This window comes from Myxocyprinus asiaticus, chromosome 9 (assembly GCF_019703515.2).
Source record: "Myxocyprinus asiaticus isolate MX2 ecotype Aquarium Trade chromosome 9, UBuf_Myxa_2, whole genome shotgun sequence".
Lineage (NCBI taxonomy): Eukaryota > Metazoa > Chordata > Actinopteri > Cypriniformes > Catostomidae > Myxocyprinus > Myxocyprinus asiaticus.
In genome coordinates, this window is record NC_059352.1 from 32,235,704 (window position 1) to 32,260,093 (window position 24,390).

Consider the following 24,390-nt stretch of genomic DNA (forward strand, 5'->3'; position numbering starts at 1 on the left):
CTGCATCAAAAGCCCTGCAGATTCCCATAGAATTTAAATGCCTGTCGTGCAAGTTTTAAACATGCCCTGCTCCTTGAGTTCATAAAATACTGTGGCTACTATTATTATGCTTTCAGCTATCAATAAGAGAAAATGCAAAAAAAAAAAAAAAAAAATAAAAGTCTGCAGAGTCTGTTTGGGCTTGGTCATTAGCAGTGAAGAATAGCTATGACCCAAATGGCATTCTAAAGAGCTGACAGAAAGTTTGCCACAAAGACTGTGAACATGCGTCAAAATCCTTTTTATTTTAGTCTTCTAATCAAAAACAACAACATGATAATTAAAACTGATGGCTTGCTCAGTTTGCATATTATGTGCCACTTGCTGCACTAATAAAGAGTACAAATATACCCCAGAAATGCAACTTAAAAGGAAAGGTACCAATTCGTCATCTATATATTACCTCATTAAACTTAACAGTCTGGTTTTACAGTGTGCAAAGGGTAAAAAATAAAGGAATAAAAGAATATAATTGTATTAAGATCAAAGCTGCCATGAGCAATAAGGTTTTGCTTTCTTTTGTTAAATTATGGACAGATTGACAATCACTATGTGCATTACTGAACAAACTCATCATGCTCCTCTGACATGCTCACAAGAATACATCACAGACATGTTTCTCAATGGTCTCTGTCAGTCACTTGCTTTTAAGTGGCACTTTGTCATTTAGTGCAGCTTAACAACACAAGTATGGCGCAGGAAAGGGTGTGCCTTTGTTCATGCACTACCTAACATGTAACATGTCCTGAAATTGCTGACATAATCTTAACTTTACTGTAATTAAAATGTGCCTTACTTATGCTGAAAAAACTTGATTTCTGTCACAAGTTCCATGTAGGCTTCTTTTGTACCACAAATAGCGTTAAGTGCTCCTTTCCCCATCACTCTATCACTGACACTAATGCTGCGTCCAAAACCACATACTGTCACAGTATGTACTGTATTTGATGAAAGATGCACTTATCTGCCAGCAAAACAGTACGTTCTTTTAGGTATGCATGCAAGTAGTATGAATAGATTTCGGACATACTTCCTCCGGGTACGTGGGCATTGTCTCGTGACCCGAATATATGACGTAAGAACAACCGCGAAAACTATCCACTCAGGTTTTGTTAAACAAGCACCATTTAAGCACATGGAACAATTATCTTGGTATATATAGCACTTACAGTTGAGAAGAGCTGTCCAACTCGCGATTCACTGCCTTTCTTTTAAATCCAGCATTTTGAACGTGACGTCGCCTCAACTCCTGTGGGATTATGGGATCGTAAAGTGTCCATTCAATCCGCACTTCAGAATCTCACTGGAAATAGTAGGTCATCCGGGAACTTCTCACTTACTGCTTCATGAATACTGTGGATTCAGACATACTACTCCATTGGCATACTGTTTTTGTCATACTATATAGTGGGGAAGTATGGATGTTCGGATGCAGCACATATCACTGCTGTGTGAGTTTGCAGCGTAATGACTCCTGGCGGACACATGGCAAAGATTCTACCCTTCCAACCAGAGTTTATGCTAGTTTTTTGCTGTATTTACTGTAAATGCATTAATCGCAAATAAGAAAAATTAGTGCGTTAAACCTTTTAAATTAATCGTATGCATTAATGCAATAATTTGGACACAGGGTTCCCACAAATCCTTAAAAAGTCTTAAAATGTCTTACATTCAGTTTTCCAAAAATTTAGGGTTATAAAAAGTCTTTAAATATGTACAACAAAAATCTTAATTTTTATTTAAAGAGGTCTTAAATTTGGGGGCAGAAAGACAGGAATCGTGATATGACCTAATGTGATTATCAAACTTCAAAAGAATACGATTTAATTAAATAAATGCATGTGCTGCGTCCTTCAGAGTGAAAACGCGGCACTGTTGTATTTTCTCCAAGCACGCGGGGGCTTGTTAGTGTTTCCAGATTGCAGAGCAGTTCACAATCATTAAGCCATATTGGAAATTTATGACAAGCGATTACTAATGATCAACTGTTGATAACAATATAGTGTTGATGAAATATGACAATGTTTACTTTTAATTGTTTATTTTGTAACATGTTTTAGATTATTGTAGGAGTGCACATTTTATATCCCTTATTTGTTTGAATGAGCAGCTGGAAGCAGTGAAGTGCAAACATTTCAAAATAAGAGTCCCTGGTATATTTCAAAGTTAAAGTGCCTTTAAAATTAAAAGTGCACCATAAAGTGCATCTGTAATTTAATTAAATTTGGACTCTTGCAACCTCTGTCTGGCCCTCCCCATCACAGGAAGGAAAGACTAAGCGCATTTAATATAGGCTACCAATTTTAAAACTATTGGCAGACTAACTGGCTTTCTTTCAACACATTATCAAATCAGCACAATCCAATATCGGCCGACCTCTAATTTGCATTTATTTATATAATGGTACATAAACCAATTTTAATGTGATATACTGTATATGTGGAAAACAGGTCTTGAGTATTTTAAACTTGCATATAGCCTACCCTGTTTTACTGATAAGCAATGTTAAGGCCATGTTGAATGTGTGCCCCCGCCTGTTTAAGTAAGAGTCTGTGATACATGTTTTATTTTGAGATTGTGATGGTTTGTTTTGGTATGGGGATACGGTATTAATTTTATTTGTTCAGGTCTTGAAAAAAAGTCTTAAATTTGATTTTAAAAACTCTGCATCAACCTTGTGACATCTCTAATATGTATTTTCAGGTACAAGTACTGTATGTCTTTTTGTGGTTTGACAGCTTGAATGAAACATATTGTATAATTACAGAGGCTGCAACCAAAAATAATAAAGTCTTCCATTGAACTCGTATCAGCCATATCATAAGTTTCACCACTTAAATTGATGTGTAGTATAATACAAACATTAATAGTAGATAAAATACTTGAATAATCATATTAAAATATACTGATAACTGGTGGTGATTGGCAAGTCAGCTGCCTACGTTTTCAGATGCAGCCACAGAATTGCATCATTCAGTCTGCGCAGTTACACTAGTTTCATACACAAACCTGCAAACTCATCAACGTCACTTTGTTCATTCTTGAAGTAGTACAAAAACCTTCGTAACTTTTGTTTGTATGGTGACTAGATATACAACTGCCTCCTGCCGCATCAATGTGTCCTTGTGACAGGCTTCAGTAAATGTTATATCATCATCTTGTGGTCTCCCAAAACTATTGCGCCAGAGTACATTAAACGGAAGGCCAATATATCGAAGCCTCAAATACGTATTGATAAAATAAAGTTCTTTTATGACATACTTACTGGTTAGTCAAATGCAAGTAAGAGTTGTGAGTAAATAAATAGTCATTTGCCCGTTGGCCAAATTGCAACAATACATGTTTTAAGACATAAGTGATTCAAATCAAAGATATTAATTGTTGTACCTTGTGTAAGAAAACATCTTCTGCATCCTCAAACAACTTGAGTGGAGACTCAGTGGAGAAGTTAGTTTATAGTTTTTGTTTTAGGTTTTTTTTTTTCTCTCAAAGAGTGCCAAGACATATGTGGAATATTTCTGCCATGAAGTCACCATAACTATGTGAGAATATGAGATACAGTTGTGAAGAAAATATAATAATAATGTGTCTACAACTAATATTTTTTGTTCCTGCTGAGATATTGAAATCAATACATTCCAGAGCTTCCTGTCTCAGTGAATACGAGAGTGTGTGTACGTCTCTGATGGACTGCGAGCTGTCATCTGCACTGCAGGTGAACATGTTGCACCTGCAGAACCCAAATGCATTTCCAGTGTTCAGTTGTTAAGTCATGAAGGGAAGCTCTATATCAGGCTCAGAGACAGACACACTCACACAGTCCCCATTGTAAATAAGATCCAACACAACTGTGGGGAAAATTCCACTAAACAGTTGCACCACTATTGCTTGCAATATTTCAGCACAAAACCTGCATCTTGTTGACTGCCCACCCATAATCCATCTTAACCATGTAACATTGGAAAACATTGGAGCCGATGCAAAAAAATGTCTGATAGGAGATGCCGCTTGTCAGTGAGTCGGCATAATGTGACCGATCCTAGGGGACTGGAACTCTTGGAAACAACATACTGACTTCCCATGTAATTAAGCTGGAGATGTGAGCGATTCAAATCAAAGACATAAAAAAATGCTTTACCCAAAAAAAAAAACAGGTGGTTTGTTACACCACCTGTTTGGTAGGTGTAACAAACAGTTAATTTTGGATACTGGTTGTTGTTGGTTATGTTAAACAGAGAGGAATTATCTGTGATGTAAGGGCTGTGTTAATGTTTCATGGTAATTTCTGTGTTTCAGGTCATCACTCACGTGCCCTCATTGCCTTAAACAGAGCAACACCTTTGACCCTTTCCTGTGTATTTCCCTACCAATCCCACTACGACAGACCAGGTATGCCAGTTTATATACTGTATTGCATGCTAAAATGTATTGTTTGCCTGTGTGATTCTTGGTGTCTGTAATTCTTACACATTCCTTAACATTGGCTATCCTGACATATGTGACGAATGACCCAGTGAAGTACTCTTTAACTGTACATTGTACATCAATTTTCTAAAATCTCAAAATCACCAATCAGCAAAATCTCTCCTGCAAGACTGTAAACCTGTCAGCTATTACAGCCTTCACTGTGGCGAGAGAGACAGATGATAGAAAGTGAGACATATAGAGATAAATTTAGCTAAATGCGCAGACTAGTGCTTTTAAAGCTGTTCAAATTTTCCAGCATGCTCATTTCTAAATGATTGAATTCCAGATTTTATATTTAAAATGTTTCCCTAAAAGCATTGAGAGATTAAGGGCCAAACTTAAGAGCCGTCAGTAAATTTCACAGAGACTTTTATTGCTGGAAATCGAAATACTTATTGTGGAGGTCATGAAGACTAGAAATTAGATTAGAAACATGCCATGCATGGACTGAAAAACATTTGTAAGCTGAGCTTCTGTGAACTTCAGTGCCCCCTGTCCTTCTCTGCCAGCAGACTAGTGGCGAGTGATTATCTAATTAGCCAATCATGTGGCAACTTTGCAATGCATATAATCATACAAATACGGGTCAAGAGCTTTGTTAAATGTTAATGTTCACATCAACCATCAGAATGGGGAAAAAATTTGATCGCAGTGATTTCGACCATAATATGATAAAGGGGCTGGTTTGAGTATTTCTATAACTGCTGATCTCCTGGGATTTTCAAGCACACCAGTCTCTATAGTTTACTCAGAAAGGTGCCTTAAACAAAAAAACTCCAGTGAGCGGCAGTTCTGTGGACGGAAACGCCTTGTTGATAAAAGAGGTCAACGGAAAATAGCCAGACTGATTTGAGCTGACAGAAAGGCTACGGTAACTTAGATAACCACTCTGTACAATTGTAGTGATCAGAATAGCATCTCAGAATGCACAACATGTCGAACTTTGAGGCAGATGGACTACATCATGCGCTTTATTAGGATCATAGTTCTCCTAATAAAGTGCTTAGTGAATGTGTATACAGTATAATACATAGTATCTACTCTTTGTGCATTTAAAAATTTTAGCAAATAAATGTGTAAAATATCAAACATCACTATCATGCTGTTCGTTCAAGTAACAAAATCTGCTTTTTCTACATGAATATGTCTATATCTGTCAGTAGATGCATGGCCCATAGAGACAATAGAGTCTATGGAAGATTCCTGAACCATTCAAATCAATGGCGCAAAAGATCAATGTTGATTGGACAAGAGGCTCTAAACTCAATATTGTATGTGGGGCGTAATCTGAGCACTTCATGAGCACTATTTGTGTTGGATCTGCATCTGATTGCCTATAGGCCATCAATGTATTTTTGTCTCGCCTGGAAGCCAGCTTTTCTATATGATGATTGGTCGAGCTTTCAAAAGGTCAGGACTTTGCAACTGTTGGCCAATAATGGAAACGGTGATGTATGTGATTGCGTATGAAATGTAAACTGCTGTTGAGTGTGGGGTGTTCGATGGCTTGGAGATAGACATGCAGTTATTTGCAATCTGATGCATCACATTTATTTTAGCTTTCATAATCAGATATTTTGCTGCAAAACAGTTTTGAGCTTATTTACCGGTAATTGTTTTCCTTAAAACATTTCCCTGTTTGAGTAGTAGTTTGAGCAGCTGTGCTTCCCCACTTTTGAAAAGCACCAGCCAACACTGCAGCAGACCTGTGCATGTCTTTAAATATGTTCAGTATAGCATATGTACAGTATTTATTTATTTTAATTATTATAATTTTTTTTGATAATTTTGGTTTTAAACTGAAAATTAAGCAAAAAATATTTTTAAACTACTCACCTACACTCTATTCCCCTTTGGTGTGCGGGCCGTGAAGTGACATAATGGATTTTGCATTTTTTTTACCATAATTATGTTTTATGCTTGACTGAAATAATCAGGTACACCAGTTCATTTAACCTTTATTTTGTTTTTTTAGGAATGTTTGTACTATTGTTTAGGAATAGTAGCATCTATCATTCTCTCTTCTTATTACCTCACCGTAACTGAGCGTACCAAGGAAATTCAAGGATTTTAGAACAAATACCTTTTGCAGCTAATTTTCATCTATGCTTGTTTTGTCATCAATGTTTTTAAGGTCTTTTATCTCTAAATCACATTTGATTCATCATGATATTACCTTTAAGGTGTGACATGACAGATAATGTTTGTTATGTTATCTACACTAGTTCAGTTTTTTACAGTTATTTGGCATGCAGATTTGAAATTGCAGACTGTACTTATCAAAGTAATTGTGCATAAATATGTCTTTGCAAGACTTAACACTTCTCACCTGCACTGTAATGCAGAATCAGGAAGACACTCGGCATATACAGGATAATCAGAGTTTGATAGACAGTGCACACATATATATATATATATATATAAAGCCATGTCATATGACTCTTACCTCTGTGTGTCACCCACCAGAGATAAAATCTAAAAGGCTTCAGTTGTCTTCTCACTGTGAGAGTGCTTTTGTTGGGTCTAGCATTCCACATGTCAAGGCTTTCAATAATGTAGCAGAGATTGTCATCAAAGAGTCCATCTAGCTCTTTTGAGCCCTAATGTTCACAGCTGTAGCTGCAGTGAAAAATGCTGCTGCGCTAGACCATCAGCTGCTGTGCGACTGGCCTGCATGAGGCCATTTCCAACCAAACATAGACAGCAGGAAACAGATTAGTTTTCCTCTCTCTGCTCTGATGTGCAACTACTAGCTGTGTGTGTGGCACTGTTGGACTTGTGCTGGTTTAAATCAACCTTCACAACATGTATACACAAAACACGAGTGAATTTAACCAGGACTCAGAGCAAAAATGTTATCGAAAGTGCCAAAAAATGCCCTAGATATTTAAAATGTGTAAGGAATTGCTTTATTATTTTATTTGTATTTTTTACCTGTTATTTAACATTTTATATACTGTATCTCATAACATTCTATTCAAGGCCTGTCAAGCAATAGTATGTTTTTTTCCCCCTCTGTAGATATGGTAGTGATCTGTAGTTGTCAGATGTATAGTTGCAAATGTATAGCTCTATAGTGTTCAGCGTTGATGTGATAGTAACAGTCTTTATTTTTATTTTTTTTTAGATTATCAAATCAAATCAAATCACTTTTATTGTCACATAACCATATACACAAGTGCAATAGTGGGTGAAAGTCTTGGGTGCAGTTCCGAGCAACATAGCAGTCGTGACAGTGATGAGACATATACCAGTTTACAATAAACATCAGATTTACACAACACAATTTACATATCTAATATACACATAATTACACACAACACAATATACAAATAATAATACACAATGTACAGTATACAATACACACAATATAGAATACACATACACACAATATAGAATACACATTATACAATAAAAATAGTATATAAAGTATATATAAAATATACAGTAGATTGTATTGTACTGTATTGACATTCAGGCTGTCGGTTGATTGTCAGTTGCCTGTGTGTTGTTAAGAGAGAATATAATTTATAATTTATGACAGTCTAGTGTGAGATAATAAGATTAATAAAGTGCAGTGCTGATGTATATTGATCGTGAGAGATCAAGAGTTCAGAAGTCTGATTGCTTGGGGGAAGAAGCTGTTATGGAGTCGGCTGGTGTGGGTCCTGATGCTGCGATACCGCCTGCCTGATGGTAGCAGTGAGAGCAGTCCATGGCTCGGGTGGCTGGAGTCTCTGATGATCCTCTTAGCTTTTTTCACACACCGCCTGGTATGTATGTCCTGGAGGGAGGGAAGCTCACCTCCGATGATGTGTCTGGCAGTTTGCACCACCCTTTGCAGGGCTTTGCGATTGTGGGCAGTGCTATTGCCATACCTGGCAGTGATGCAGCCAGTCAGGATGCTCTCTACAGTGCTGGTGTTGAACCGTGTGAGGATGTGGCGGTTCATTACAAACTTCCTCAGCCATCTCAGGAAGAAGAGGCGCTGATGAGCCTTTTTCACAATGGCCTCAGTGTGGACGGACCATGTGAGTTCCTCAATGATGTGGACACCGAGGAACTTGAAGCTGCTGACTCTCTCCACCGGTGCTCCATTGATGGTGATGGGACTGTGTTTTCTGTCTTTACTCCTGAAGTCCACCACAAGCTCCTTTGTCTTTCTGACGTTGAGGGAGAGGTTGTGCTCCTGACACCAGCGTGTCAGAGTGTGCACCTCCACTCTGTAGGCTTTTTCATCATTGTCAGTGATCAGACCTACCACCGTCGTATCATCAGCAAACTTAATGATGGCATTGGAGCTATGTGTTGCCACACAATTATGTGTGTACAGGGAATTCAGGAGTGGACTGAGAACACAGCCCTGTGGGGCTCCAGTGTTGAGGGTCAGTGATGAGGAGATGTTGCTGCCCATTCTAAGCACCTGGCGTCTGCTTGACAGGAAGTCCAGGATCCAGCTGCACAGTAAGCTGTTTAAGCCCAGGGCCTGGAGTTTCACATCTAGCTTGGAGGGCACTATGGTGTTGAATGCGGAGCTGTAGTCTACAAACAGTATGCTCACATAAGTTTTCCTTTTTTCCAGGTGGGAGAGAGCAGTGTGTAGTGTAGATGCAATGGCATCATCAGTGGAGCGGTTGTTGCGGTAAGCAAACTGCAATGGGTCCAGTGAGGTAGGCAGCACAGAGCAGATGTAATCTCTGATTAGTCTCTCAAAGCATTTGCTGATGATGGGGGTCAGAGCAACAGGACGCCAGTCATTTATGCAAGTGATTTTGGATTGCTTTGGTACAGGCACAATGGTGGACGTTTTACAGCATGTGGGGACCACAGACAAGGAGAGGGAAAGGTTGAAAATGTCCGTAAAAACACCAGCCAGTTGGTTCACGCACGCTCTGATGACGCGGCCCGGAATGCCGTCTGGACCCGTGGCTTAATGGATATTCACCCGTCTGGTATGATCGGGTTACATCCGCAACAGAGACAGAGAGTGAACTAACCTCTGTAGCTTCGGCCGCGAGAGCTCTCTCCGCGAGGGCGGTGTTATTTCCCTCAAAACGAGCATAAGCTCATCCGGGAGAGAGGCAGCGGTGTTCACGGTGGAGTTTTTATTCCCTTTAAAGTCCGTGATGATATTAATTACCTGTCACATGCTTCTAGATTTGGTGGTGTTAAACTGTCCTTCAATCTTGTTCCTGTACTGGCGTTTGGCTGCTCTGATAGTTTTGCGGAGTGCATAACTGGCTTGTTTATGCTCCTCCGCATTCCCGGAATTAAAAGCGGAGGTCCGCGCATCAAGTGCCGCATGAACATCGCTATTTATCCATGGTTTCTGGTTGGGGTAGATCCATATTGTTTTTGTCGGAACAACATCCTCTACGCACTTTCTGATGAAACACGTTACGCTATCAGTGTAAATCTCTAAGAATGTATTTCATTAATTGCAGTATTTTACATAAATTAATAGAAAACTGTGCGTTTTTATGTGGTTAGAAAGAAAATGCCTGCAAAACGGTAAAAAATGCCCCTGAAAATCAATTCCAGGGAGCAAATATTGTCCCTTTCATAAGATAGTTAATTACTGACACACACACAAATATATCTACACTAGAGCTGAAACGATTAGCCGATGTTATCGACAACCAAAAACTGTCGACAGAAATTTTCATTGTCGAATAGTCGTTTGATCTCATTTAACGTAACATGAGATCACATTAAACTTTAATGATGATGCGTGAGAGCAGCACTGAAGCTCTTCCCTGACTGAGGAGAGGAAGAATTACACAGCTCACTGTCCAGATGCACTCTAAACTTTTCAAACATCTTCAGGTGATGTAGATCGTAAAGTATGAGGGAATTATACCAAATAAGTAAATACAGAAGCACTCTCATTGTGGAATAAGTGGAGCCGGAGCTCTTTAAAGGAAACACCCCGGCGTAACATCTTAAATGCAGTTATATTTAATGCGTTATAGCTTTATTAAAGGTCAAATAATACGGAAGCAGATCATGCAAATAACTACAAACTCCAAACCTGGCATTTCTCTGTGTGGTCAGCACCTCTTCTATGAGTTTCTAAGGGGGAGAGATTGAAACTGCACCCGGCTGATGCACACTCTGTCGTGGGGAGAGTTTGTTTATTTGTGAGTTAAAGATGGATTGAAATGAACAGAATGGTGAGAGAGGGTAGTCTTCGCCCCATTATACACAGCAACAAAATACGTTTTTGATTTGTTTTTGTTTGGCTTGTTTTCCAATCTAAATGCCTAAAACTCCTTTAAAACAGTGTACATTTTCTTTAGCAGCTATACTGCAGAAGAAAAAATTGTTATCTGAGAATCTTGAATATAATATTAAAAATACAAATATTTTAAAATATCTAAAAATTCTTTAAAAAAAAGATGCATTCACCTGAGAAGCAGCATAAAAGATATTTAGACTTGCTTTTAGAGAATAAATCTTGAATATAAGTATATTTTGTCTTTACTGCACTTGCAGAAGTATAACCAAGTGAAAAAATACTCTTATATACAAAATACTCTTCAAGTAAATGTATATTGTTTTAAGGATGTTTAGACCATTTTAAATGGAAAACAAGACAAAAACACTTCATAACAATAGGATTTTTTGCAGTGAATTTCTTTACTGAATTAAACTTAATAAAAAGTATTTTTTCCCTTTAATTCAGTGAATGTCATTTAGAGGTATTTTTAAAACATGATTTTGTCCTCTTTATTGTTAGTAAGCATGTTTAATACAACTAAAAAGAGCTAATGATTAATCGTTGCAATAATCGCAGAATAGTCGAATAATCGTTCTAATAATCATTAGATAAAATAGAATATCAAAATAATCGTTATTTGCAGCCCTAATCTACACCCACTCAGACTGTACCCCAGACTTGATCTTGGATACTCTCTCACACACACTCTTTTATTTTCATTATTGTTATAATAAAGCAATAAGCCACAAGAAACTCTGCATTACAGTGATTTTACAGTGTTCGTAGGCACAACGTGAAGTGGTTTTATAAAACGGCAACCTATGTCTTTTATTTATTAAAGACACCACTGTTCAGAAAATAGTCACAACAACCTGGAGCTAAACACGCTCTAAACCGCAGAGATAATAGTGTACTTCATGAGAGACCCACCAGTAGCGCCCCTTATCTTACTCACCAGCACTGAAGTTGGAAACCTTTTCAGACTCCAATGTGGAAAAAGGCCTAGCAGAGGTTGTACTTCCTTTACCAGCTGAGGAAGTTTGACATGCCACAGAAACAATTGATACAGTTCTACTCAGCCATTAGTCTGTCCTGTGCACTTCTATACTGTAACTGTCTGCTTTTTGGGTCGGCCACCAAATTGGACATAAAAAGACTTCAACGGACAGTCAAAGACCTAACGAGACCAAAAACAATAAAATGAAATACAATTTCACCCCTGTACAGTAGGCAGGACTGTTCTACAAACATTTATTCTGCTGCATAGATCTTTAAGCATTCAGCTTTCAATGCATGAGATTAATATCTTTAATGCAGATAAGGCAGTTATTTACTTAATTTGACATAACTGTTTCATTATGTTCTTTCCATGTTTTTGATGCATTTAGAGGAATATACAATCTGTGTTTTTTGTGCAAGTAAAATGAGTAAAGAGTGTTGTTTCATATGTCCTATGTCTTCTGTCTTTATATTTATGCATGTATTTTACAACAAGTATATTAATAGCCAAGTGATCTGACCTGCCCTAAAGGGACTTTGATTACATGGACTTTGTAACTTGTGTTTTGTTCTAGTTTAATTAATTTTACATGTGTTCAATTGTTTTTAGGGCCCTAAATGTGACTCTGGTGTTTAACACTGAAGGGCAGCGCTTTCTGAGAGTGGGATTAGCTGTGCCTCTCTTTGGGTCTGTCTTGACACTCAGGGCCATGGTAGCAGAGGAGGGGAAGATCTCTCCAGACCAGGTGAGTGCTGCTGTGTGTGTTAGTTTGTCTGCCTGCACCGTCTGCTGATCTTTTGTCTCTCTCTCTCTTTCTTTCCTTTTTTATAATCAACACTACAATACACACAAGCCCTATTAGTTAATAAAATATTGTGTTGTATTGCATGCACACACACCATACATAATCTGGCAAAAGAAGAATTCCAGGCTCATGAAGAGTAACAGCTAAAATGCATGTTTTTCACTATTCATACATCATTAAACTGCCTCATCTGAACACATTCCATTTGTTGGTTAATGGAAACCTCCAAAACTTGCTCAGCCAGTTATCCAGGACAAGGTGTTATTGTGCTGCATGGTACACTCTTAGAAACAAAGGTTCTTTGGGGCTCTATATAGAACCCTAGGGTTCTTTACTCAGCAACAAAGAACACTTCATGCCAAAAAGGTTCTATTTACAAAGATTTACTGAAAAAATAACCCTTTTTGCACAAGTTGAGCTCAATCAATAACATCTGTAGCAAAATGTTGATTACCACAGAATTATTTTTGTACTTTTAAGCCCCTTGTTTATATCATACCTACAAACTAATCAACTTTCTGCGAAATTCACCCTTTTGAATCCAAAATAGGTAATTTACATAATTTGTGCTGGTCCGATGAATATACATTCATGTGAACGATTTGTTAAACTTCAGTGTTAGGTGAACAAGCATTTTATCAGGCTGATCGCGTCCGCAGCACAAGCATAGGTGGATGCGTACACACCACCGCCGTTTGAAAGACGCGGTGTGTTTCTCTGAAGGCCAACAGGAAACAAGCTATAATCGCTCTTCCAAACCAGTGGTAAGGTATCCTTACTGTTGCACTGTATGGTACAAAACGTCATGGTTACTGGTGTAACCTCCGTTCCCTGATGGAGGGAACGAGACGTTGGTGTTGATGTAGTGACACTAGGGGTCACTCTTGGGAGCCCGAGACACCTCTGGTCTTTGATAAAAGGCCAATGAAAATTGGCGAGTGGTATTTGCATGCCACTCCCCCGAACATACGGGTATAAAAGGAGCTGGTATGCAACCACTCATTCAGGTTTTACGCTGAGGAGCCGATATAGGGTCCGGCCATTTCAGCGGGTAGTTCAGCGTTGTGGCAGGAGGGACCAATGTCTCGTTCCCTCCATCAGGGAACGGAGGTTACACCAGTAACCGTTGGTGTCGATGTAGTGACACTAGGGGTCCCTATACAAAACGCCACAAGGCTGAACTGTGTTACGTGAACTGGCGGTGTGTGGTGGGCAGACTTACTGTGTACCTCATAGCCAGCGCACCAGGTCGACACGTAACCTCCCCCAACATAGTTATGAGTGTCGAACGGCCCTTTTTGGGGACAAGTCGACTACCCAAAGATAGAGACGGGCTTAACCCAGTCGTGGCCTCTTTTCCCCTTCTCTTTTTCCACTCCCTAAAAAAGAAGGGGGATTATCCGACTGGGCCGCCAGGTCTAGTCGGGGGGTGACCACACCTCGCGGAGACCACACCTCGCCCCAAGAGAGGGGGGGGATATTTAAGTGGAAGAATACATCACATGGTCTTTCCAACCATGTGGAGAGCCTTCAAGGTAGATCCTGCCCAATGGGGGAGGAGGTACTACAACATGGAGACTGGGGCAGAGGGGCTCTGCCCAAGGAAGACGCAGTTTGCCAGCAGGGAAACGAGCTAGCGGAAGATATAGATCGCATGGGGTTAGCCTTACAGGGAACCGCCACATGCGGAGCACCTACCCCAGCACCGGGCTCTTAGATAGCGCATGTACTGGGCCGGCAGTGAGTTTCTCCGAAGACTCGACTGCCACAGGGCTCGGAGGAAATCAACCAGGGAACAACTTTTGTGAACACTACTGGGAATTAGCAGCGCACGTCTTCAGCTCAAAAGGAGGGGGGTGGCGCTATGTGCAAGCGATACACCCGGCCGGCTATCCCGGGCTTATCCGCTTGTGTTGCGTGCCACTACCTGGGATGAAACTGGTTCCACCCGGAGGTTGTAGAACCTTGCAAAGGTGTTGGGTGTTGCCCAGCCCACTGCTCTACAAATGTCTGTTAGAGAGGCACCTCTGGCCAGGGCCCAAGAAGCCGCTACACCCCTGGTAGAATGGGCCCGTAGCCCTACCGGGGGCGGCATGTCTTGGGTGAGATATGCCATAGATATGGCATCAACGAGCCAGTGGGCGATCCTCTGCTTGGAGACAGCGCTTCCTTTCCGCTGTGCACCGAAGCAGACAAAGAGCTGCTCAGAGAGTCTAAAGCTCTGCGTGCGATCCAAATAGATGCGCAAAGCGCGCACCGGACACAGCAATGCCAGGGCTGGGTCTGCCTCCTCCTGGGGCAGCGCTTGCAGGTTCACCACCTGGTCCCTAAAAGGAGTGGTGGGAACCTTGGGCACATAGCCCGGTCGGGGTCTCAGGATCACGTGAGAATAACCCGGACCGAACTCTAGGCACGTTTCGCTGACAGAGAACGCTTGCAGGTCACCTACCCTCTTGATGGAAGTGAGCGCAGTCAGGAGGGCAGTCTTCAGGGAGAGTGCCTTCAGCTCGACTGACTGCAAAGGCTCAAAGGGGGCTCTCTGTAGGCCCTGAAGAACTACAGAGAGGTCCCATGAGGGAACGAAGAGTGGTCTGGAGGGATTCAGCCTCCTAGCGCCTCTTAGGAACCTGATGATCAGGTCGTGCTTCCCTAAGGACTTACCATCAACTGCGTCGTGGTGTGCTGCTATGGCAGCAACGTACACCTTCAAGGTGGAAGGGGACAGCCTCCCTTCCAACCTCTCCTGCAGGAAGGAAAGCACTGATCCGACTGCGCATCTCTGGGGGTCTTCGTGTTGAGAAGAACACCACTTAGCGAACAGAGACCACTTCAAGGCATACAGGCGCCCTAGGGGCCAGCATGGGTTCCAGAGGCTGGGCGCCGTCCAGGGGCCGCTGGAGATTCCAGATTTGCCAGGGGGCTGTCCGGAGCATGAGGTCCGAGAACCATGTCTGGGTGGGCCAGTAGGGCGCTACCAGGACGACCTGCTCCTCGTCCTCCCTGACTTTGCACAGTGTCTGTGCAAGTAGGCTCACTGGGGGAAACGCGTATTTGCGAATGCCAGGGGGCCAGCTGTGTGCCAATGCATCTATGCCGAGAGGAGCCTCGGTGAGGGCGTACCAGAGCGGGCAGTGGGAGGATTCTTGGGAGGCGAACAGGTCCACCTGAGCTTGACCGAATCAACTCCAAATCAGCTGGACCACCTGGGGGTGGAGTCTCCACTCTCCCCTGCGGGGAACCTGCCGTGACAGCGCGTCCGCTATAACGTTGAGGTTGCCCGGGATATGAGTGGCTCGCAGCGACTTGAGGTGCTGCTGACTCCGGAGGAGGAGACGGCGGGCGAGTTGTGACATACAGCGGGAGCGCAGACCGCCTTGGCGGTTGACATATGCTACCGCTGCCTTGCTGTCTGTCCAAACTAGCACGTGCTTGCCCTGGATCAACGGCCGGAACCTCCGCAGGGCGAGCAGAATTGCCAGTAACTCGAGGCAGTTGATGTGCCAACGCAGCCGCGGACCCGTCCAGAGGCCGGTGGCTGCGTGCCCGTTGCAAACAGCGCCCCAGCCCGTCTTGGAGGCGTCTGTCGTGACCACGATGCGCCTGGAGACCAGTTCTAGAGGAACACCTGCTCGTAGAAACGAGAGGTCGGTCCAAGGGCTGAAAAGACGGTGACAGACCGGTGTAATGGCCACGCGGTGTGTCCCGTGGCGCCATGCCCGTCTCGGGACTCGAGTCTGGAGCCAGTGCTGAAGCGGCCTCATATGCATCAACCCGAGCGGGGTGGCCACCGCCGAGGATGCCATATGCCCCAGGAGCCTCTGAAAAAGTTTCAGTGGAACCGCTGTTTTCTGTTTGAACGCCTTCAAACAGGCCAGCACCGACTGGGCGCGCTCATTCGTAAGGCGCGCCGTCAGGGAGACAGAGTCCAACTCCAAACCGAGAAAAGAGATGCTCTGAACCGGGAGGAGCTTGCTCTTTTCCCAGTTGACCCGAAGCCCTAGTCGGCTGAGGTGCGAGAGCACCAGGTCCCTGTGTGCGCATAACACGTCTCGAGAGTGAGCTAAGATTAGCCAGTCGTTGAGATAATTGAGAATGCGAATGCCTACCTCCCTTAACGGGGCAAGGGCAGCCTCTGCGATCTTTGTAAAGACGCGAGGAGACAGGGACAGGCCGAAAGGGAGGACTTTGTACTGTTACGCCCGACCCTCGAACGCGAACCGCAGGAAGGGTCTGTGTCGAGGAAGGATCGAGACGTGAAAGTATGCGTCCTTCAGGTCTACCGCCGCGAACCAATCCTGATGCCGGACGCTCGCTAAAATGCGTCTTTGCGTCAGCATACCGGCAGGTGGGGCCTCGCGGCGGGGCGGAGCGCGAGGTGCCACAGCACGTCGTGGCCGTGCTGAGTCTAGGGACATCGAAGCACTTACCTGGCTCCTTGTGACCACCCCCGGAACAGCCTGGGACGGGGGAGGAAGAGGCCTGTCCTCGCGACCCGTGGAGGCTGTCACATCTGGGGTGGATTTGTGCCACAGCTGGGCGCTCAGGGGCGAAAAGGGCACCGCTGGAGCGCCAATCCTGCAAGATAAAGCCCGTGGACGGTAGTCGTGGTGACGACCGTACACAGCGGGTATGTGACCCAGGGAGGAAGGAAGCCGCTCTTTTGTTGAACTGTTGGGTATCGCAGCCACTTGGGCGTGCGGCGAAATCAAACGAAAAGGCAACAAAAGATTTTCCACCCGGCCCTCCACCGGGGGATGGAGTGGTCTTTCTACCAGCTGCAGGTGAGTGGCGTCAGGGACGACGTGAGCCTACAGGGCTTGGAGGGGAGCTTAGGGCGTCCACGCCAGGTGGCGGCACTCTGCGGGCATAAGTGCACTGCGAGCGCCTTATCCACCGTGGGAATCGCCGTATAGCCCCTGGCCACCCCGCCATCGAGGGTAGTGAGAGCGGGGGAACTGCGGAGTCGGGTTCGGGCAGTAAAAGGTGCCTCCCACGACTTCGTCAGCTCCTCATGCACCTCCGGGAAGAATGGCACTGGAGCGGGGCGCGGCCGGTCTGAGCGGCGCCGCGAGCCCAGAAACCAATCATCAAGCCGCGAGGGTTCAGGGGAGAGTGGAGGGTTCCACTCTAGCCCGACCCGGGAAAGCATGTCCGTCATTTCGGCGTCGGCCTGTAACTGGGCAACCGTCCCTGAAGGGGGAAGCCCAGCTGAGGCTTCTGCGTCCGACTGGACAATCCCGCTCTCCGAGGCTGCGCTCGAAAGCTCATCATCTTCGCGGGCCTCGAACGAGAAGCCAGACTCGCCGTGCGACGAGCCGGCGAACTCATCCGGAAGCCCGATTGGGGCAGACGAGCGTGCTGGGGAATGGGAGGTCCGCGGGGGGATACCCGGCGGAGGCGATCCCATTGAGGTCCCCAAATCGCCCCCAGCGCCAGCCGCGCTGACCTCAAACCCGTAGGTAGGAGGACCAAGGCGGGGAGCCGCTGGGGTGGCTTGCTTTCTTACGAAAGCAAGCCGCGACCGCAACGTTGCCATGGTCATGTTCTCGCAGTGAGAACATGAGCCATTCATAAACGCTGCCTCCGTGTGGGTCGCGCCCAGACACGAAAGACAGCGATCATGACCATCCGAAGTTGAGAGAAAACGACCGCAACCAGGAATAACACACGAACGGAAAGGCATCTTTAAAAAGACGCGTCTTTAAAAAGACGTTCCGTGTGTGCGCTCTTTTAGAGAAATATATACTCTTTTAGAGGGGAAAAATGCTCTTTCAGAAAATATACTCTCTAGTTTTTCTGCCGAAGCGCCCAGGGGCGTTCTCTGCAGTGCACCAGTGCAGAGGAGGGAGAAGCCGCTGAAATGCGCCGTCAGATCCAGCAGAGGTGAATGAACAGTGCTATTCAGCTCAATGAGCATGACCGTTCGGCTCCGAAGAGAAAATCTGAATGAGTGGTTGCATACCAGCTCCTTTTATACCCGTATGTTCGGGGGAGTGGCATGCAAATACCACTCGCCAATTTTCATTGGCCTTTTATCAAAGACCAGAGGTGTCTCGGGCTCCCAAGAGTGACCCCTAGTGTCACTACATCGACACCAACGTTGAGTGAGTGACAGATAGGGAACTAACTGTACTAACTGTATTTGTCCCTTTACTCTGTAAAATCTAATTAGTTGACCTTACTTAGATTTTTCAAGGCAATCGGTTTGCATGCTTTTTCTAAGTAAACATACTTATTTGGTTCAAGTAAACTGAATTAAATTTTTTAAGTAACATTAACTAGCTACAAGTAAGCTGAACTCATCTGTGATTAAAATATTGTTGTTTTGATTTAATTATTTAAATTGGTTTATAACATGTCAGAATAAGGGAAATTACGACTAGACTCTTCTTAGTACTTCTTAGTGCACATAAATCTGCACTTTTGTAAAGTACAGTTGAGTAAAGAAAAATGGCTTAAACTTAACAGGCTCCAAGTTTGTCAGAGGTAACACTAATCACCCTCATAGTGACTTTACAAAAATCTCAATTATCAACCAGCTACAACAAAAACAACAACAATAGTCATAATAGTCATAAAAATACATTTTTAAATAAAAAAAAATATTGTTTTACTACATATGTTCCCTTGTTTTGACCAAACAAACATAATTTATTCAAGTGTAAGGGTTTATGGGTATTCCACACAGCTGCAATTTTGTATTTGGTAATTCTGAGTTAGTAGTACTCAAAGCCAAAGTTTAAAGAACTTATGTATTTGAGTTATGTTTCTAAAATGTGACATTTCAAGTAGTTTAGTTAAATGTTTTCCTTAATGACAACTTTAGGATTCAGAGAGTAACAGTAACTTAATTAAAACTAGTAAGAATAGTAAAAACTTAAGATTAAGTTGAGTAAACTATTTTTTTTATAATTTGAGATTACTGTTAGTATTTACAGTGTATATAGTGTACTCCACAGAATTCGTTAATACAGAACATGACTTTAACATGTTGTAAAATGGCCACAAACATGTTGTAAAGTAATGCACGAACTTGCTTTATGATGTCTGTTTGAATATCTCTTATGTTCTTTACTGTCAGTTGTTGATAAAAAAAGAAAATGAAAAAAAAAAAAAAGCATTAATATCAATCACATATAGCGCAGATCCGGCAAAGAAACAGTTCAGCGACTTTCTCGTCTATGGCTTCTCATTTCTAAAACTGTCCCTTTTACTTGCATCCTTTCTTTTGCATCCTGTCAGCTGCATGTTAGGATACAATGAAAAGATGCAAGGAAAGGAAACGATGATGGAGGAATCCAAGTGAATAATGTATTTGTCAAATAGAATGTCCCTCTTGTTTAAGCGTCATTTCAGAGCGTCGCCTTTGCACAGCTGCATTACCTTGGAGTGCTTGACGTTATGTTGTTCAAATATGATTTATTGATATATTAAGAATAAATCCTAAAAATTCAAGATGCACTCTCGAAAATGGCAATTACAGGTAAAACAGCAGTGAAACATGAATTAGAACTATTGTGTCAGATGCAAAGGGGGAGGAGAATTTATGCGTGCGTCAGGTGCTTCCAATACACTTTCACAGTGAAATCGTCTGGATTTGTACAACTTTTCTAAATTTTGCTAATTCAGATGATATCGTGCGACTGCACTCGTTTGAATTCCTACATCTTTCACTACAGCCAGTGACATCGCTGGACATCGTTTCCATCTAATACGCGACAGTTACTTGCTTCTGTCACACACAACAGCTTCCTATCATGTTTACACACTCTACAGATCAGTTAGGTTTAGATTAGGGGTTTGGGTAAGGGCATAATATTAATAAGTACGTCCTTAACGCCTCGTGCGCGGAACTTGCGCTTACTTCCGCATTAGACATCCAGGAATTTGCATGTGATGAATTCGAGTTTATTTGAACAACATAGTGCGGCAACATATGAAATAGCCAACTCGTAAATTATGTATGAATTTTCAGGAGATTGGGTGGGTGCTTCGACACAAAAGATTTCCACATCTAGTCCACCTGTGCATCCTCGCTCAAGCATCCTCATAAAACTTCCTCTGTCAATTTCAGTCATTTTTCATATAAACATGCACTAGATTAATGTGTTTTTGCCACGTTTTGCTGTGTTTTTAGACCTTAAACTGTTAAAAACACGTCTCGAGACCCCTGCGTTCTGCCTTATTCATTGCGCTGCATCTTGCTTTTTTGAGTGCAAGAACGCATTTGGTCTGAACCAGGGTAAAAAATTAAGGGCTCAGGGCAAAAATGCCACTGAAGCATTACAAAAAGGACCCCGAAAATAAAAATGTGGGGGCAAAAAAAATTTTTCACTTATGATTTCTTTTTCTTATTTGTATTATTGGATATGTTTCCTTTTCTATTCTAGACCTAATATATATATATATATATATATATATATATATATATATATATATATATATATATATATATATATACGTATCACATTAAATTATTTGATGTTCATTTAAATTTATAGGTGAACGATTATCTAGTTATTCAGGTTTAACATGTATTTTAAGGAATTTATTAATTTGAAGTATTTGAAATAACACAATGACGTCATATTGTCATATTTTGTTTGGTTATAAAATATGCCCTAACAATGTCCTCATAATGGTAAAAAAAAAAAAAAATGGCACTAAAATCAACTCCAGGGGGCAAATGTTGCCTCTTAATAGAAAAGTTAATTTCTGACACTAGTCTAAATAGCCTCTTTTAAAAATGCTTTAGCTGATAGTTACATAAATGCTATACATACTCAAGAAAATAACAATAAAAAATGCTTCTCTCAAAGTCACCAGAATTGAATGCTTTGTTGTTATTTTGCCAAAAAAAAAAAAAAAAAAAAAAAATATATATATATATATATATATATATATATATATATATATATATATATATATATATATATATATATATACAATAAGGGTACACTTCATTACTTGGTCCTGTTTCTGTGTGTACCCTGAGCTGAAATCCTGCAGGCACCCATGCATGGAGCTATGCCATTATTATGCCACATTATTATGGAACGAATTTTGGCTAAGGAAAATACATTTTCAAATATAATAGAATAACAAAGAGTAAAATACATTGATAGATGTATGTTAAAAAGCACAAAAACTACATTTGCAATATTTTACGTGTTACTTTTTGCATTTTAACAAGCCAACAATACCCAAAACAACATGTTTTTTTATTTATTTTTTCTATTATTATTTTTTTTATCCAAAATGTTCAGTGTTGTTTCAGACTCACTGTACATATATGTGTTAGATGGGGAAGAAGACAGTGGTGTGAAACATTGTAATGGAGTGAGATACTGAGGAAGAAAAAGAAAACAAGCTAGAGAGATTGACCTACCGCTGAGTCTAATAGTTTGTTATGCTGAGTGTTTGAGCACAAATCCCCTTATCTGTTTGTTTGTGATGTGACAACAGCTTCTGGAAAATAACAGCTAAAGAACAACCTGAAATCCTCTTTGTTTACTAGGACCCAAGTTTCTCATTTGTCAGAATAATCCATTCCATGGTACACATAGCCTTTTAACTGATCAGATCAAAATTTCTCTTTCTTTTTTAGGTGATTTTGACAGAAATGAACTCAAATGGATTCCAACGCTCTTTTTCTGATGAAGATGATATGACGAGTATCTCAGAGAGTGATGTTATCTATGCCTTCCAGGCCCCGCCCCTCTTCATCAGGGGAGGCTCCATGCGATTCTCAGGTAACCAGAATGATACACAAGAAAATCAAAGCAATGTCTTAGGCCACAGTTAGCTAACTGGACATCAACAGTTAGAGGTGCTATATGCAATTTCAGGTTAAGAGACAAGCTTAAACCACCTTAGACCAGCCAACCAGCTTGGGCTGGTTTAAAATGTTATTTTTCAGTAGGGTTAGCCACTGAACAAGAACACCCCCCATCGCTTCAACCACACATCATCTCTTCAAAGCCCTGCCCTCCAGAGACCTGTCAGCAAATCCAAATGTTTACAATGATTGACAGGTAGAGAGTGCTTTTGATAAAAAGGGTGGACCGCAACCCTGAAACTTTTTTGCTGTTTTCAGAGCCTACGGCTGTCACAACAGCAAGTGTGATTTCTCAGGACACCTATTTCAGTGGTACAGTATCTGTCAGGGAGTAATGATATTTCCTGTGTAGTATTAATAAAATCGCTTATAGCACCTTAAAGAAAAATGTAAACATACAAGGCAATGTGCTATACACTGGAAAATATACTATTACAGAGATAAATTTGCATTACACACAGGTATATCTACAAGACCAATGTGACTTCATAATCCAATGATGCAGTCACGTGATAGAATTGCAATGTAGCATTTTCCTTATAAATGAGCTACACCTTTTTTCACCTTGAAGATAAAGACACTGGGTTGAAACTCAGATATAACCCAAGTCTTGTCATAGCATGTAAGTTTAGCATGACTGTCAGATGAACAATAGAAAATTAACAATATATCATATGCTCGGAGGCATCATAAAAAATTTAGGTTGTCAAAAGTGGAAGACGCAAAACAGTTGTGATAATGTCTTCCACTCTTTGTTGCAGCGTAATGCTTATGCGCTTTAAACATATACTGATAAAGCCTCAAAGTGTCTCTATTGGTGTGCAGGTAAAGAGTTTATTCCATTACAGTTTACCCTGCAATCTGTGTAGAAAGACATGTATAAAAGGTATCTTGCTATAACTCATAGATAACTGAATTAGAATTGTAATTTGGGTTCTTTTTTTAACAGTTTGGTTTGCAAAAAGGGTTACATAACACACTTAGACACTTAGATCGAGAGATAGTGGTAGGGTTTTTCTTGTGCCAAAAATGCTCTTCGGTTGTTGCTGACATATACGGTCATCCACATGCATGAAGTTGGCTTATTACATAATTGCAATTAATTAATATATAACACAGGGGTTTTCTATAATAGAATATATATTCTATTATTTTCAGAACTGTTTAAATAAAGTTTTAAATATAATATAATAGTTGAACTCAATACATATATAATTGCTCATATATGACATGCTCTAGCACCCCCCTGGAGAGGCGCGCCCCACACTTTGTAAACCCCTGATATAACATAATTAACTAACTGCATTTCATGTTTACTCTGAAAATGAGTTATTTTTATCTAAGCATCTGGAAGCTTTTGAATTCGACACAGAATTTATTATTTTAAGGTGCTATGTGAAACTGAATTTAATGAAAACCTTATTTGTATAGGACTAGTTGTAATATTCTGACCATACCCATTAGTAGTGCACTTTGTTGAGTTGGAACTGTGCTAGTGAAAATGTTTGTTTCATTTAATTGCATAAGCATAGGAAAGTTGCTCCTCATTACTGCGTTAGGTCAATGTAGTTATTGGGTGTCACCCAGCGGGCTGGGTGACACCCAATACCTTTGCGAGATTTTACAATCTCCGGGTTGAGCCGGTTTCATCCCGTGTTCTGTCAGGTACGAACAGGTAAGTTCGGGAATACGGACAGCTGGCCAGGTGTATTGCTTACGTATAGCACCTTTCCCCTCCAAAGAGGCAAAGATGTGCACTTCTTTTCCCATGCGAGTTCACGAACCCGTGAACCCTGGATGTCCTTCCTTCCTTCAGCGGAGGAATTCACAGCCAGAACCAGTACATGTGCTAATACACAATCACACACATACACCTTACTAAGGTATGTGCTCCACAGGTGCCGGTTACTCCGGTAACCCCCGTGATGTATTTTCCGCAGTACGGTCTCCCTGTCATCAGACCTGCGTCTCCCTTCGACAGAGCCCTCTCTGTCCCGGTCACCATGTTTGTAGAGCTCCTC

At 41.7% G+C, this 24,390-nt stretch overlaps 1 protein-coding gene across 4 annotated transcripts in view; it reads left to right on the forward strand.

The window, feature by feature from the left end:
• The window catches only part of LOC127446586 (ubiquitin carboxyl-terminal hydrolase 43-like), a 167,411-nt gene that overhangs the window by 64,781 nt on the left and 78,240 nt on the right, over positions 1-24,390 (forward strand). For all 4 annotated transcript variants that reach the window (XM_051707626.1, XM_051707627.1, XM_051707628.1 and 1 more), the window contains exons 4-6: positions 4,336-4,428; positions 12,336-12,471; positions 22,139-22,283. In XM_051707626.1, coding sequence (XP_051563586.1) covers positions 4,336-4,428; positions 12,336-12,471; positions 22,139-22,283 — 374 coding nt within the window. The remainder of the gene's footprint in view (positions 1-4,335; positions 4,429-12,335; positions 12,472-22,138; positions 22,284-24,390) is intronic.